The sequence below is a fragment of the Eschrichtius robustus genome, chromosome 19 (assembly GCF_028021215.1).
Source record: "Eschrichtius robustus isolate mEscRob2 chromosome 19, mEscRob2.pri, whole genome shotgun sequence".
Taxonomy (NCBI): Eukaryota; Metazoa; Chordata; class Mammalia; order Artiodactyla; family Eschrichtiidae; genus Eschrichtius; species Eschrichtius robustus.
The window spans coordinates 63,472,716-63,485,003 of NC_090842.1; the positions used below are offsets into that span (position 1 = coordinate 63,472,716).

At 48.1% G+C, this 12,288-nt stretch overlaps 1 protein-coding gene across 2 annotated transcripts in view; it reads left to right on the top strand.

The window, feature by feature from the left end:
* MYH14 (myosin heavy chain 14) overlaps positions 1-12,288 on the top strand; it is an 87,566-nt gene that overhangs the window by 36,952 nt on the left and 38,326 nt on the right. For both annotated transcript variants that reach the window (XM_068527447.1, XM_068527448.1), the window contains 6 exons: positions 2,326-2,447; positions 4,825-4,894; positions 5,032-5,192; positions 6,245-6,353; positions 9,136-9,267; positions 10,064-10,270. In XM_068527447.1, the coding sequence (XP_068383548.1) occupies positions 2,326-2,447; positions 4,825-4,894; positions 5,032-5,192; positions 6,245-6,353; positions 9,136-9,267; positions 10,064-10,270 (801 nt within the window). The remainder of the gene's footprint in view (positions 1-2,325; positions 2,448-4,824; positions 4,895-5,031; positions 5,193-6,244; positions 6,354-9,135; positions 9,268-10,063; positions 10,271-12,288) is intronic.

Consider the following 12,288-nt stretch of genomic DNA (forward strand, 5'->3'; position numbering starts at 1 on the left):
TTTATTGTGACATCTTAGCATCTCTGAAGTTGGGATGTGGCTCACAATCAAAGGCCTGTCAGAGTTTAACTGACAAGAGTTTTTCTTTCTTGGTGGTATATAAGATAACAGTGTGTTTTACAATCGATAGTGGCTTTTATTTGATGAAATATGGCATACATGGGCTCAGCCACTTCTCCAAGGAGCCTTGGTCCTTTTAAGTGGAGAATGGTGCTTACAGTCTAAGATCTGGGTGCTAGGTGTGCTCAGTGGTATCAAGGTGTCACTCCCAGGACCGCTCAGTAAATAGAGCTATGTACATACACGCTAATGTATATGCATGCATACACATATGTATACACATGTACACACATATATGTGTACACACACTTACATCTATGTTTATTTCGATAACTATCTGTATATATTGAAAACCATGAGTTCCCACCAGTATGTCAAGTTCCAGTCCAACATCTCTTTTTAGCAACAGTGAGATCCTGTAATATAGCACACATTTACTAGTTTTCTCAATCCCCTTTTATGTAATCAGTCTCCTGACCTTGCTAGGCACCTCCCCACTCAAGCCTGCCAAATGTCTTGTTGAAGGGTGGAATGGAGGAAGGAAGGAGGAAAGGAATGATAGAAGGAAGGAAGGAAAGAAGGAAGGAAGGAAGGAAAGGAGGGAGGGAGGGAGGGAAAAAACCAAAATGTTACTGTGAGACCATCCTATATATTATTTCCAATTTCCAGCTATTTTCAGCCATTTCCTTGGGGCTCTTTTGAGAGAGCCACTAAGATGGCTTAAGCAAAAGTGAGAATGTATCAGGAATTCCCTGGCGGTCCAGTGGTTAGGATTCCACGCTTTCACTGCCGAGGGCCCGGGTTCCATCCCTGGTTGAGGAACTAAGATACCACAAGCCACAGGGCACGGTCAAAAAAAAAAACGTGGGAATGTATAGATTCACATAATTGAAGATTCCACGATAGGTTCAGGCACAGCTGGATCCAGGTGCTCAAACGGTGACGTCAGGAATCTTTTTCCTTTGCTTGGCCCAGCTTTTCTATGTGTTGCCTCCTCTCTGATGAATCTCTGTCTCCATTCTGTCTCCATTCTGGCAGCCACCAGTGGCTCCAGGCTTTCATTCTTTCAGTTCAGCAACCCTAAAGGAAAGAGAGAGCTTCTGGCAGCATGGATGTAGCAGAAGTCCCAGGGCTGGCTTTCACTGGCCTAGGATGGCTCTTGTGCCCACCCTTGAACCAGCCTGATTGGCCTGGCCTGAGTCACATGACCATGTCTGGAGCCAGGATGAGGTCAGTCCTAGCCACTCACGGACTGAGAGCATAGGGGGAGGAATAGCGCCCTCCCTCCCACAGAATGGAAGCGTTATTACCAAGGAATAGGGAACATATATAATAATAAATAAACAGAAACTCCCTTTTTGCTGGGACATAAACATTCTGAGGGCAGGGGCTTTTATCTCCTTTTTTACTGCTGAGTCCCCAATGCCTAGAACACATTGTGTGGCATACAGTGAATATTCAATAAACATTTGATGGATGAATAAATACATATATGCTTAGATAGCCCTTGAAAAAGATACAGAATGGTGGTTCTCATTTTTTAACCCTCCTCCCCACCAGATATTTATATTCTGCCCTAGCCCAGGGCCAGGGCTTTTTTTTTTTTCTTTGGTTTTGGTTTTGTTTGTTGTTTGTTTTTTCTTTTTTAAGCATGTGAGGGGACTCCAGTGTGTAGTCTGGGTTAAGAACAACTGATCTAGAAGGCTCCATAAAAAACTGGGTATTGTGTTGACCACTCCGGGGCCCTGTGCAAGGCAAGAGTTGTTTTTCAGAATGTATAATTTGAATTTTTTTGTAGTGTTTAGATTTTTACCATTTGTGTATTACTTTGGCGGGAAAAAAAAGCAGGTAAAAGAAAGAAAAGGCAATGAAAGTTAACTACCAAAAATAATGATGTACGTGCTTTGTTCACACGTCACCTTCCCAGACTATCCTATGCAAATTCAGCACTCCCCGTCCTCCCTCCCCTCTGCTCTTTGCCCCTTAGCACTTAGTACTCATTTACTTCTGACGTTTGTTAGTGATGTCCTGACCTCATCTATTGTCGACCTCTCCCAGTGGATAGTGAGCTCCCTGGGGCAGGCATTTCTGCCTGGCACGTAGTAGGTGCTCAGTAAATTATAAGTTGAACCAGATGAAATTGCCGACCATTTTTGACCTGCCCAAACTGCCATCCACCTGAGTTCCCCTGACGGCTGCCATCCAATGAGTGGCGCCTCCGTGTGGCAGCCACTGACCTCGCATGTCTGTGACTGCTCTTTGCAGGCTGGGAAGCTGGAGCCGCGGCTGGTGCTGGACCAGCTGCGCTGTAATGGCGTCCTGGAGGGCATCCGCATCTGTCGCCAGGGCTTTCCCAACCGCATCCTCTTCCAGGAATTCCGGCAGAGGTGAGCGGCATGGGGTGGGGCAGGGCTCGGGTTTGGAAGCCACCACGCCTGCATCCAAAGCACCCCGACTGATACTTCTGGGAGGGGTCAGGGGTGGGGCCTCAGCACGAGTGGAGGGGCGGGGCCTCCAGGCACGTTCCTTTGGTTACTGAGTCTCAGCTTTCTCCTCTGTGATATGGGAGAGCAATGCCCCCATTCAGTGGGCTCCCCGAGAGAAAGGGCATAGAGTACTATGTTGCGATCTGGATATCGCAAACGGCATTTCTTATAAAAATGCAGTCGAGGACTGCCCTGGTGGTGCAGTGGTTAAGAATCCACCTGCCAAAGTAGGGGACACAGGTTCCAGCCCCGGTCTGGGAAATTTCCACATGCCGCGGAGCAACTAAGCCCGTGCACCACAACTACTGAGCCTGCGCTCTAGAGCCTGTGAGCCACAACTACTGAGCCCGCGTGCCACAACTACTGAAGCCCGTGCACCTAGAGCTCATGCTCCACAACAAAAGCCACCGCAATGAGAAGCCTGCGCACCGCAACAAAGAGTAGAAGCCCGCGTGCAGCAACAAAGACCCAATGCAGCCAAAAATAAATAAATAAATAAATAAATAAATAAGTTTATTTTTTAAAAAACGCAGTCGAATGGGAGAGAAGAAAAAAATATCAACATATAAGAAGCCAGTAATATGGTGAATATTATAACAAAAATTATGCTTCATGCAAGCTGTATATAGCAGCACCATGCAATAGAAAGAGAATGTGAGCCCCATATACAATTTAAAATTTTCTAGTAGCCATATTTTTAAAAGTAAAAAGAAACAGGTGAAATTAATGATAACAAGAGTTTATTTAACCCAGTACACCCAAGATATTAGATCATTTTAACATGTAATCAATATAAAAAATTAGTAGTGAGACATTGTGCAGTCTTTTATTCCTACCTAGTCTTCGAAATTCGGTGTATGTCTTACACCAGTAGCACGTCTCAATTCCGACACTAAATTTCCAGTGGTCAAAGTGAAATGTAGTCCTATCAAAACAATGAAATTGTGGGAATTCCCTGGTGGTCCAGTGGTTAGGACTCCCTGCTTTTACTGCCGAGGGCACGTGTTCAGTCCCTGGTTGGGGAACTAACATCCCCATGACGAGCGGCCAAAAAAAAAAGAAAGAAATTGTGTTGAACAGAAAAATATTTTACACTGCTTCAGTTTTTATTTTTTTTAATATTTATTGATTTATTTGGCTGTGCTGGGTCTTAGTTGTGGCATGCGGGATCTTTTAGTTGTGGCGTGTGGGATCTTAGTTGCAGCATGCAGGATCTAGTTCCCTGACCAGGGATCGAACCTGGGCCCCCTGCATTGGGAGCTCAGAGTATTAACCACTGGCCCACCAGGGAAGGGAAGTCCCCCCTGCTTCAGTTTTTAAATTTAAATGTCACTTAGTTAAAGTGAAATGCAGTTAAAAATCCAGTTGCCCAGTTGCCCCAGCCATGTTTCAGGGGCTCAGTAGTTGCATGTGGCCAGTAGCTGCTGCATTGGACAGCGCAGGTTTGCAGTTTCATACTCAACGTGTCCCCAGACCAGCAGCATCAGTATCGCCTGACAGCTTGTTAGGTATGCACATTTTCAGGCCCCACCCCAGACTTAACTAAATTAGTGTCTGCATTTTAACAAGATCCCTGGTGACTGAGAAACTCTGATACACACACACACACACACACACACACACACACACACACACACGTTTCTCAATCACCAGTCAAAAAATATGGCATATTAATATATGACATTAATATATAATATTATGTATATGATATATGTGTGTGTTTATATATGTGTGTATATATGTTGTATATCTAATATGCATTATTTTTAATGAAATGTCAGGATCCAGGGAGAGGGCACAGTAGGGGAAAGGCTCTGAGGACAGACACATGTGTGCTTATGAAACGTACTTTTAAAATTTGGAGTTGCACTGAGAAATGTGAAAGAAGCAGCTGTAAAGCACTTAGCTCAGGACCTGACACGTAATAAGTTCAAGAACATCAGCCCCTATTTGTTGTTATTCTCACACTTCCGAGACACACCTTTCTTTTACGTCTCAATGACCTATGGTGTTGGTGTAATTAAACACTCGTAATCAGTACGTGGTGTGTCCTAGGAGTGGACACGCCTAGGACATATTGGTGATGTTGCCATTGGTGGTGGTATTAATGCTCTCAGCCTGGTGTGTGGCCCTCGGTAGTACTTAAATATTTGTTTTTCTTACTGTTCCTATTGTTATTGTTGTTATTGCTATTTGTCACTCTGAACCCAGTGCCTGGCCATGGTGACAGTTTGCTGTTACTCTTCACCCCCACCCCACCCCTCCCCACCCACTTCAGGTACGAGATCCTGACACCCAATGCCATCCCCAAGGGCTTTATGGATGGGAAGCAGGCCTGTGAGAAGATGGTGAGTGTGGGGTGGAGGCTGAGGGTGTGTGCACGAGTGTGAACGTGTGTGCACAGTCTCAGGTGGTGGAGGAGGTTGAGCTGGAGCCTCCCCTTTCATCACCCCTCCTCCTCATGACCCCTTCCCCGCTCCCACAGATCCAGGCCCTGGAATTGGACCCCAACCTCTACCGCGTGGGACAAAGCAAGATCTTCTTCCGGGCGGGGGTTCTGGCCCAGCTAGAAGAAGAGCGGGACCTGAAGGTCACAGACATTATTGTGTCCTTCCAGGCAGCTGCCCGGGGATACCTGGCTCGCAAGTGCGGCTCCACACTATCTCTTGGGGTCACGTTGGCCAAGGCTGGTTCAGGGAGGGGTTGACCAGATGGCCCCAGGGGGCTGGTTCAGGGAGAGGTTGACCAGATGGCCCCAGGGGGCTGGGTCAGGAAGAGGTTGACCAGATGGCCCCAGAGGCTGGGTCAGGGAGGAGTTGATCAGTTGGCTCCAGATGGCAGGGCCTCCAGGATGGTAGAAGGGCTGAGAAACAAAAGGATGGAGCCACTAGATGCCCAGGCTTCTTGGTTCTACAGTCCCTGAGGCTCCTGAGCAATGCTGGGGACACAGAGAAGAGCTAGACTCAGCCATAGGGTGACCAACCATCCCAGTTTGCCTGTGTTAAAACAGAGAAAGTCCCAGGCAAGCCAGGTCCGTGTGATCACCTTAGTGGCCAGTCCCTCAAGAGACTCCAATGTGGAGGGGGAGACATACACGGGCACAAAGTGTCACAGTCCAGGGCGAGATGTGCTTTGATGGGGGTCATACAGGTACAGCGAGAGGCCCTTCAGACCAGGTAGATGAAGGAGGATGGGAAAGGTGTTCCAGGCAGGAGTGACAGCTTGTGCCAAGGCCCAGTGATGTGAGAGCCTGGTACATTTCAGGAATGCAGGGAGTTTTCAGGAGAGTCTCCTTCTCCCTTGGAACTGGCCCAGAGGAAGGATCAGAGAATAAAGGACTCCCCAAACACCAGGCAGAGGGGCAGGGGCCATATCCAGGGGCACTGAGGAGCAGGGGAGGGGTGGGCCAGCTGTGGACATAGAAAGCCCTCTCTGGAGGCTGGGAAGCTGGGGAGGAGGCTGGGGTGAGGGTCCAGTGGGTGGAAGATGAGGCTGGGGCTGAACTGGGGCTGAGGCTGTGGGAACAGAGAGGAGGGAACAGGGCAGAGAGAGTCAAGGGCAGAGAGACTGATAGATGGAACCCAACAAGATTTACTGATAATAGAGCAGTGCTTGCACACAGTAGGCATTTAATAATGGTTGACAGGGCCTGGAGGGGCTGAGTCTCCATTGTCCCACCCACCCATCTCCCCACCCAGGGCCTTCCAGAAGCGCCAACAGCAGCAGAGTGCTCTGAGGGTGATGCAGCGGAACTGTGCGGCTTACCTCAAGCTGAGACACTGGCAGTGGTGGCGGCTCTTCATCAAGGTGAGGGCACCTGGAGAGGTGGCCCAAGTGGCAAGGAGACAGGTCCTTGGGGCCAGGTCTGCTTGGGCAAGTGACTTTCTTGGTTTGGGCCTCAGTTTTGTGCATCTGTAAAATGGGACTAATCAGCCCACCTTTTGTTCATCAGGATTCTTGAGGTAACAAGTGACAAAAAATCTGACTCAAACCAACGTGGGTAAAAGATATGGGACAGCTTTAGGTGCAGCTGGATCTAGGGTTGAGTTGAGGTCCCTAACACCCCCTAGGATTCAGTGATTCACTGGAAGGACTCACAGAACTTAGAAAAGCTGTTATGCTCATGGTTACAGTTTATTACAGTGAACGGATGGACATTAAAATCAGAAAAGGTAAAAGGCACATAGGGCAGAGTCCAGGAGAGACCAGACACAAGCTTCCAATTGTCCACTCCCAGTAGAATTGTACAGATAGGGCTTAATTCTTGTAGAAATGCTGTGTGACGGCACATATGGAATATTGCCAACCAAGGAAGCTTACCCAAGCCTTAGTGTCTAGGGTTTTCATAGGCATGTGATTGACCCCCTTGACTGTCCACATGGTTGACCTTAGTTACTCCAGCCCCTCCAGAGGTCAAGGTAAACAAAGGACTCTTATCAGGCAGGATAATCCAAAGGTTTAGAGATGATCTCCCAGGAACCAGCCAAGGGCCAGTCCTTTCCTTGAAATGTGCAGTGTTTGAACAACCCAGACCTGCTGAGTTAACCCTTTATTGCACAAGGGCCCAAACAATGTTAGTTATCTGACATTCTGTGCCTCCCATGTGACTTGCCTCCATGATGATCCCTGCAGACTTTTCCCACATGGCGGCCACCAGCTAGGCCAGTGTGGTCTTTTCTTATCGCAGAGCTCCAGCCAGAATCCCAGGTTTCACTCTCACTGGCCTGGCTGGAGTCATATGACCATCCCAGAACCAGTCAGTACACATCAGATGAGCCAGGCTGGCATCACATGCCTGCCCAATGCAGAGGGGCAGAGCCAAGTGTGTGAGCTTCGGGGCAGGGTGTTCTCCCAATGGGAAATTGGAGAGCAGGAAAGAGGATGGAGATTTGGAGGCAAAAACACAGCTGTTCAGTGTAATTCTGAATATGACGTCTGAACTGTCAGCCTACATGCCCTCAGTCCATGTTAACTGAGCACCTACTATGTGCCAGTAAATTTTGAGGGTACAATAATAAAATGGTAAATAAAAACAGACAATGCCCCACCACCAAGGACCTACTGTATAGCACAGGGAACTATACCCAATGTCTTGTAATAACCTGTAATGGAAAAGAATCTAAAAAAGAATATATATATATATATATATATATATATTAGAATATATAAGAATATATATAGTTATATATAACTGAATCACTATGCTGTGCACCTTAAACTAACACAACATTGTAAATCAACTATACTTCAATTAAAAAAAAAAAATACAGTGCCCTGCCCCATGGAGCCCACAGTTTAGGGCAGGGGTTGGTAAGCTATGGCCCATGGGCCAGACACCTGTTTTTGTAAATGCCCATTGGTTTGGTTACTGTATTGTCTGTGGCTGTTTTTGAGTTACAGCAGCTGAGTGGAGTAGTTAAAACAGAGACAGGATAGCCTGCAAAGCCTCAAATATTTCCTAGCTGGCCCTTTAAGAAAAATTTTGCCTATCCTAGGTCTGGGGACAGGAGGTGTGGTTTGCCAGGTGTCGACTGAAAAAAAATACACAACCTACAAGTTGAGAATTATGTTTTGTTTGGGGCTTTACTGAGGACTTTAGCCCGGGATACAGCCCTCAGATAGCTCTGAGGGACTGTTCCAAAGGGGTAAGGGAGGAGCCGGGATACACAGGAGTTTTGAAACAAACAAACAAACAAACAAAACAAGGTAGTCAAACATCAAGATTACTGCTAATTAAAGAAAAACCAGCCATCTTGAGTTAATGAATATAGCGCTTTTCTCTGAATGGGAAGATGCAAGAGTCTGGGCTGAATGAAATTATTCCTTTGATATGCACCTTAATGACCTAGGGCCAGTATCCTGTTTTCCTCCATCCTGAATCCCCTCAGGGTGCACCGTTGGGGGCAGCTGCAGTGGCTCACGGCTTGATGGCCTCAACATCGTCTGTTTACTGATATGTCAGGCAACGTCCGGCAACATTCTTTGTCCACACAGGCATCAGTGAATGAATCCCACAAATAAACAGAAAGTTATAGCTGTGATAAATGCTATGAATTAGCTCAGAAAGGAAGATAATAAAATAGAAAAAGAATCAAATACAGTAGAGAAGTTGAGAAGAATCGGAGTTGAGGAGAACCAAAGAAAAAGCAATAGAACAGACATGAGCAGAGTATATCCCGCTTAGCAAAGGGGAGTGTGGTTTGGTGAAACTTTTCATTTCGGTTATTCATGTGTGTGGGGGGCTGGCCTGTCACTCCAGCCTGGAATCACACAGTGTAAAGTGCATCTCTCACTATGGACGTTGGACTAAGAACTTTGAGGCACAGTGTCTCCTGTAGGCAAAGGGACCCTGTAGCAAAAAAGGGACACATTTAGCGCTGCTTGCAATGTACCCCGGACTGTTCTAGGCTGTTGGCAAATGTGAAGTCATTCACTCATTCCGACTGATGAGGTCACAAGGCCAGTAGTGGAGGAGCTGGCATGCGAACCCAGGAATGCGGCCCTGCTCAGAGCGTGAGTTCTTAGCTCCTGAGCGCAGCGGCCTCCCACGGTGGGAGCCAGCCACCCACCATCCCTCCTGTCCCCCTAGGTGAAGCCACTGCTGCAGGTAACGCGGCAGGATGAGGTGCTGCAGGCACGGGCGCAGGAACTACAGAAAGTGCAGGAGCTGCAGCAGCAGAGTGCCCGCGAGGTGGGCGAGCTCCAGGGCCGGGTGGCGCAGGTAAGGGGCGTGGTCCCCGGGTGAGGGCGTGGCGATGGGAGGAGCCGATAGTGGGCGGGGCTTCCAGCTGAGCTGGGTCGGGGGCAGGGGTAGGTTGCGGGCGGGCGGAGAACCGAGGTTTACTGGGGCTGAATGGGGGCGGAAACTGGGCCCTGGGGATGTAGCCAGGGTGTTGAGTGGGGGTGGGGCTGGTTGCTGCAGAGCCAAGATGCTCAGGAGGCTGGTCCGGCATCGGGGCAGGGCAGGGGCAGGGTTATCGTACACAGGCGGTAGACTTTTCACTGTTGCCAGTATTTCTGGAATCTTAACGCTGAAGCAAACCCCTTCTTGAGCATTTTTCTGTTTGTTTTTTCAGAATTATTTCCTTTGGTTAAATTTCTAGGCGTAGGAGTATTAAATGCACTGTGAGCTGATAGAAAGTCCTCCCTGGGGCTATTTGGAGGATGGACTGGAGATGGGGAGACTGGAGGCTGGGAGACCGGGAAGAGAGTCCATTGGGAGAGGATGAGGCTCAAGCCTGTTAGGGTTATGGGGAGAGAGGAGGGGGGCAGGAGGGATGGAGCTGGGGACTGATGGGCTGTAGGGAGGTGAGGGAGAGGGAGGCACCCAGGGGTCTGACTTGGTGACTAGGGGTCACCCTGAGGAGCAGGATGGGGGACTGTCTTCCATCCCTCCCTCCTGCCCCCCAGGCCTCAAAGGGCAAAGTAACTCAGGGGGCAGGAGGGACCTGGTGCTCCAGTGAGGGCCATCCTGGGAGCACCACCTAACAGACGCTGACCTCCCACCCCACCCCCAGCTGGAAGAGGAGCGTGCCCGCCTGGCAGAGCAACTGCGAGCAGAGGCAGAATTGTGTGCTGAGACTGAGGAGACCCGGGGGCGGCTGGCAGCCCGAAAGCAGGAGCTCGAACTGGTGGTGTCGGAGCTAGAGGCCCGTGTGGGCGAGGAGGAGGAGTGCAGCCGCCAGCTGCAAACCGAGAAGAGGAGGCTGCAGCAACATATACAGGTCTGGCCCCCGTGCGCCCGAGGCCAGCCCCCCCCACCCCTTCTGTTTACCCCACACATCTTTGCTTCAGCAAACTCTGCCTCTTTTGGCCATGAATTTGAAAAAATGAAACAAAACAAAACTCAGCTCAAAGTGTCTTAAGCAAAAAGAATACTTTTTTTTTTTTGCTTTCAAATTAATGGGAGACTCTAGAATGTGTAAGCTTCAGGCATGGCTGGATCCGGGTGCTCAAGCAGTAGCTTCACTACTCTGCCTCTCTCCATCTCCTGGCTCCATTTGCCTCTGTGCTGCTGCATTCCAAGGCAGGCTGCCCTGCCATGGTTCCCCTTGAAAATCCATTGTGTATTTTACACTTAAGGCACATCTCAATTCAGATGCTAAGTTTTCATTGGCAGGACTTCATCTGCATTTGTATTTCATAACTTATTCAGTGAAAAAAAGTAGATTAACATCCCCAAGTTGATCCAAACATACTTAAATTTCCCCAATAATTGATTGAGTGACTGGTTTTAAATTTAAAAGAAATCGAATTAAATTGAAAATTCAGCTCCTCAGACTGGTCACATTTTAAGAACTCAGTAGTGTTTTGTTTTTTTTTTTAGAACTCAGTAGTGTTTTAATCACCTCCTCTTGACCCCATTGGTGAGGGGGACAGGGATCCTGCCCTGCCCTGTGGTTATGGAGATGGCCTAACACACCACACCTGATCCTGGACAGATGGGATAGAAAGCACATTATTAGTCACAAGTATTCACAGCCTGAGGGAGGCAGACACCATGGCAGAGAGTCACAGTGGGGTTGCATTCAGGAATGGCATGAACAAGCTGCAGCTGTGAGAGGCAAGCTTAGTAGTAACAAGAGGATGAGGTGACCCCTGGTTCCTGCAGGAAGATGTGATTGGTTTGTTTATTTTATTTATTTATTTATTTTTTGGCCGTGCCACACGGCATGCGGGATCTTAGTTCCCCGACCAGGGATCGAACCCATGCCCCCTGCAGTGGAAGTGCAGAGTCGTAACCGCTGGACCACCAGGGAATTCCCGATTGGTTTGTTTAAATAATTCCGAGGACTAGCAGGTAACTGAAGCCTACTAGATAGGGATAAGCAGGTACCCTGTCTGGTCCCCAGGATACAGAGGGTTATTGGTTAGGGGACCTTATCTTTGGTAGCAGGGCAGGTAGAAGGACTTGTGATTAGGCCATTATAGGGACTCCCAATTTTACCAGCCATCAAGGCCACACGTAATAGTGAATTTTTTTAAATTGAGGTGTAATTGACATATAACATTATATTAGTTTCAGGGGTACACATAATGATTCGATATCTATATGCATTGCAAAGTGATCACCACAATAAGTCTAATTTACATCCAGCGCCTTAAGTAGTTAGAAAAAAATTTTTCTTGTGATGAGAATTTTTAAGATCTACTCCCTTAGCAATTTTCAAATACACAATACAGTATTATTAACTATAGCCGCCATGCTGTACATTACATCCCCATGACTTATTTCATAACTGGAAGTTTGAGCCCCTTCACCCATTTCTCCCACCTCCCTACCCACACACCTCTGGCAACCACCAATCTTTTCTCTGCATGTGTGAGCCCGTGGGTTTTGTTTTGTTTTGTTTTGTTGTGCCACTCAGCTTGCGGGATCTTAGTTTCCCAATCAGGGATTGAACCCAGGCCCTCGGCAGTGAGAGCACCAAGTCCTAACCATTGGACCACCAGGAATTCCCTGAGCTTGCGTTTTTTTGTTTTTTTGTTTTTTTAAATTATTTATTTATTTATTTATTTTTGGCTGTGTTGGGTCTTTGTTGCTGCATGTGGGCTTTCTCTAGTTGTGGTGAGCGGGGGCTACACTTCCTTGCGGTGCGCAGGCTTCTCATTGAGGTGGCTTCCCCCGCTGTGGAGCATGGGCTCTAGGCACGCAGGCTTCAGTAGTTGCAGCACTTGGGCTCAGTAGTTGTGGCACATGGGCTTAGCTGCTCCACGGCATGTGGGATCTTCCCGGACCAGG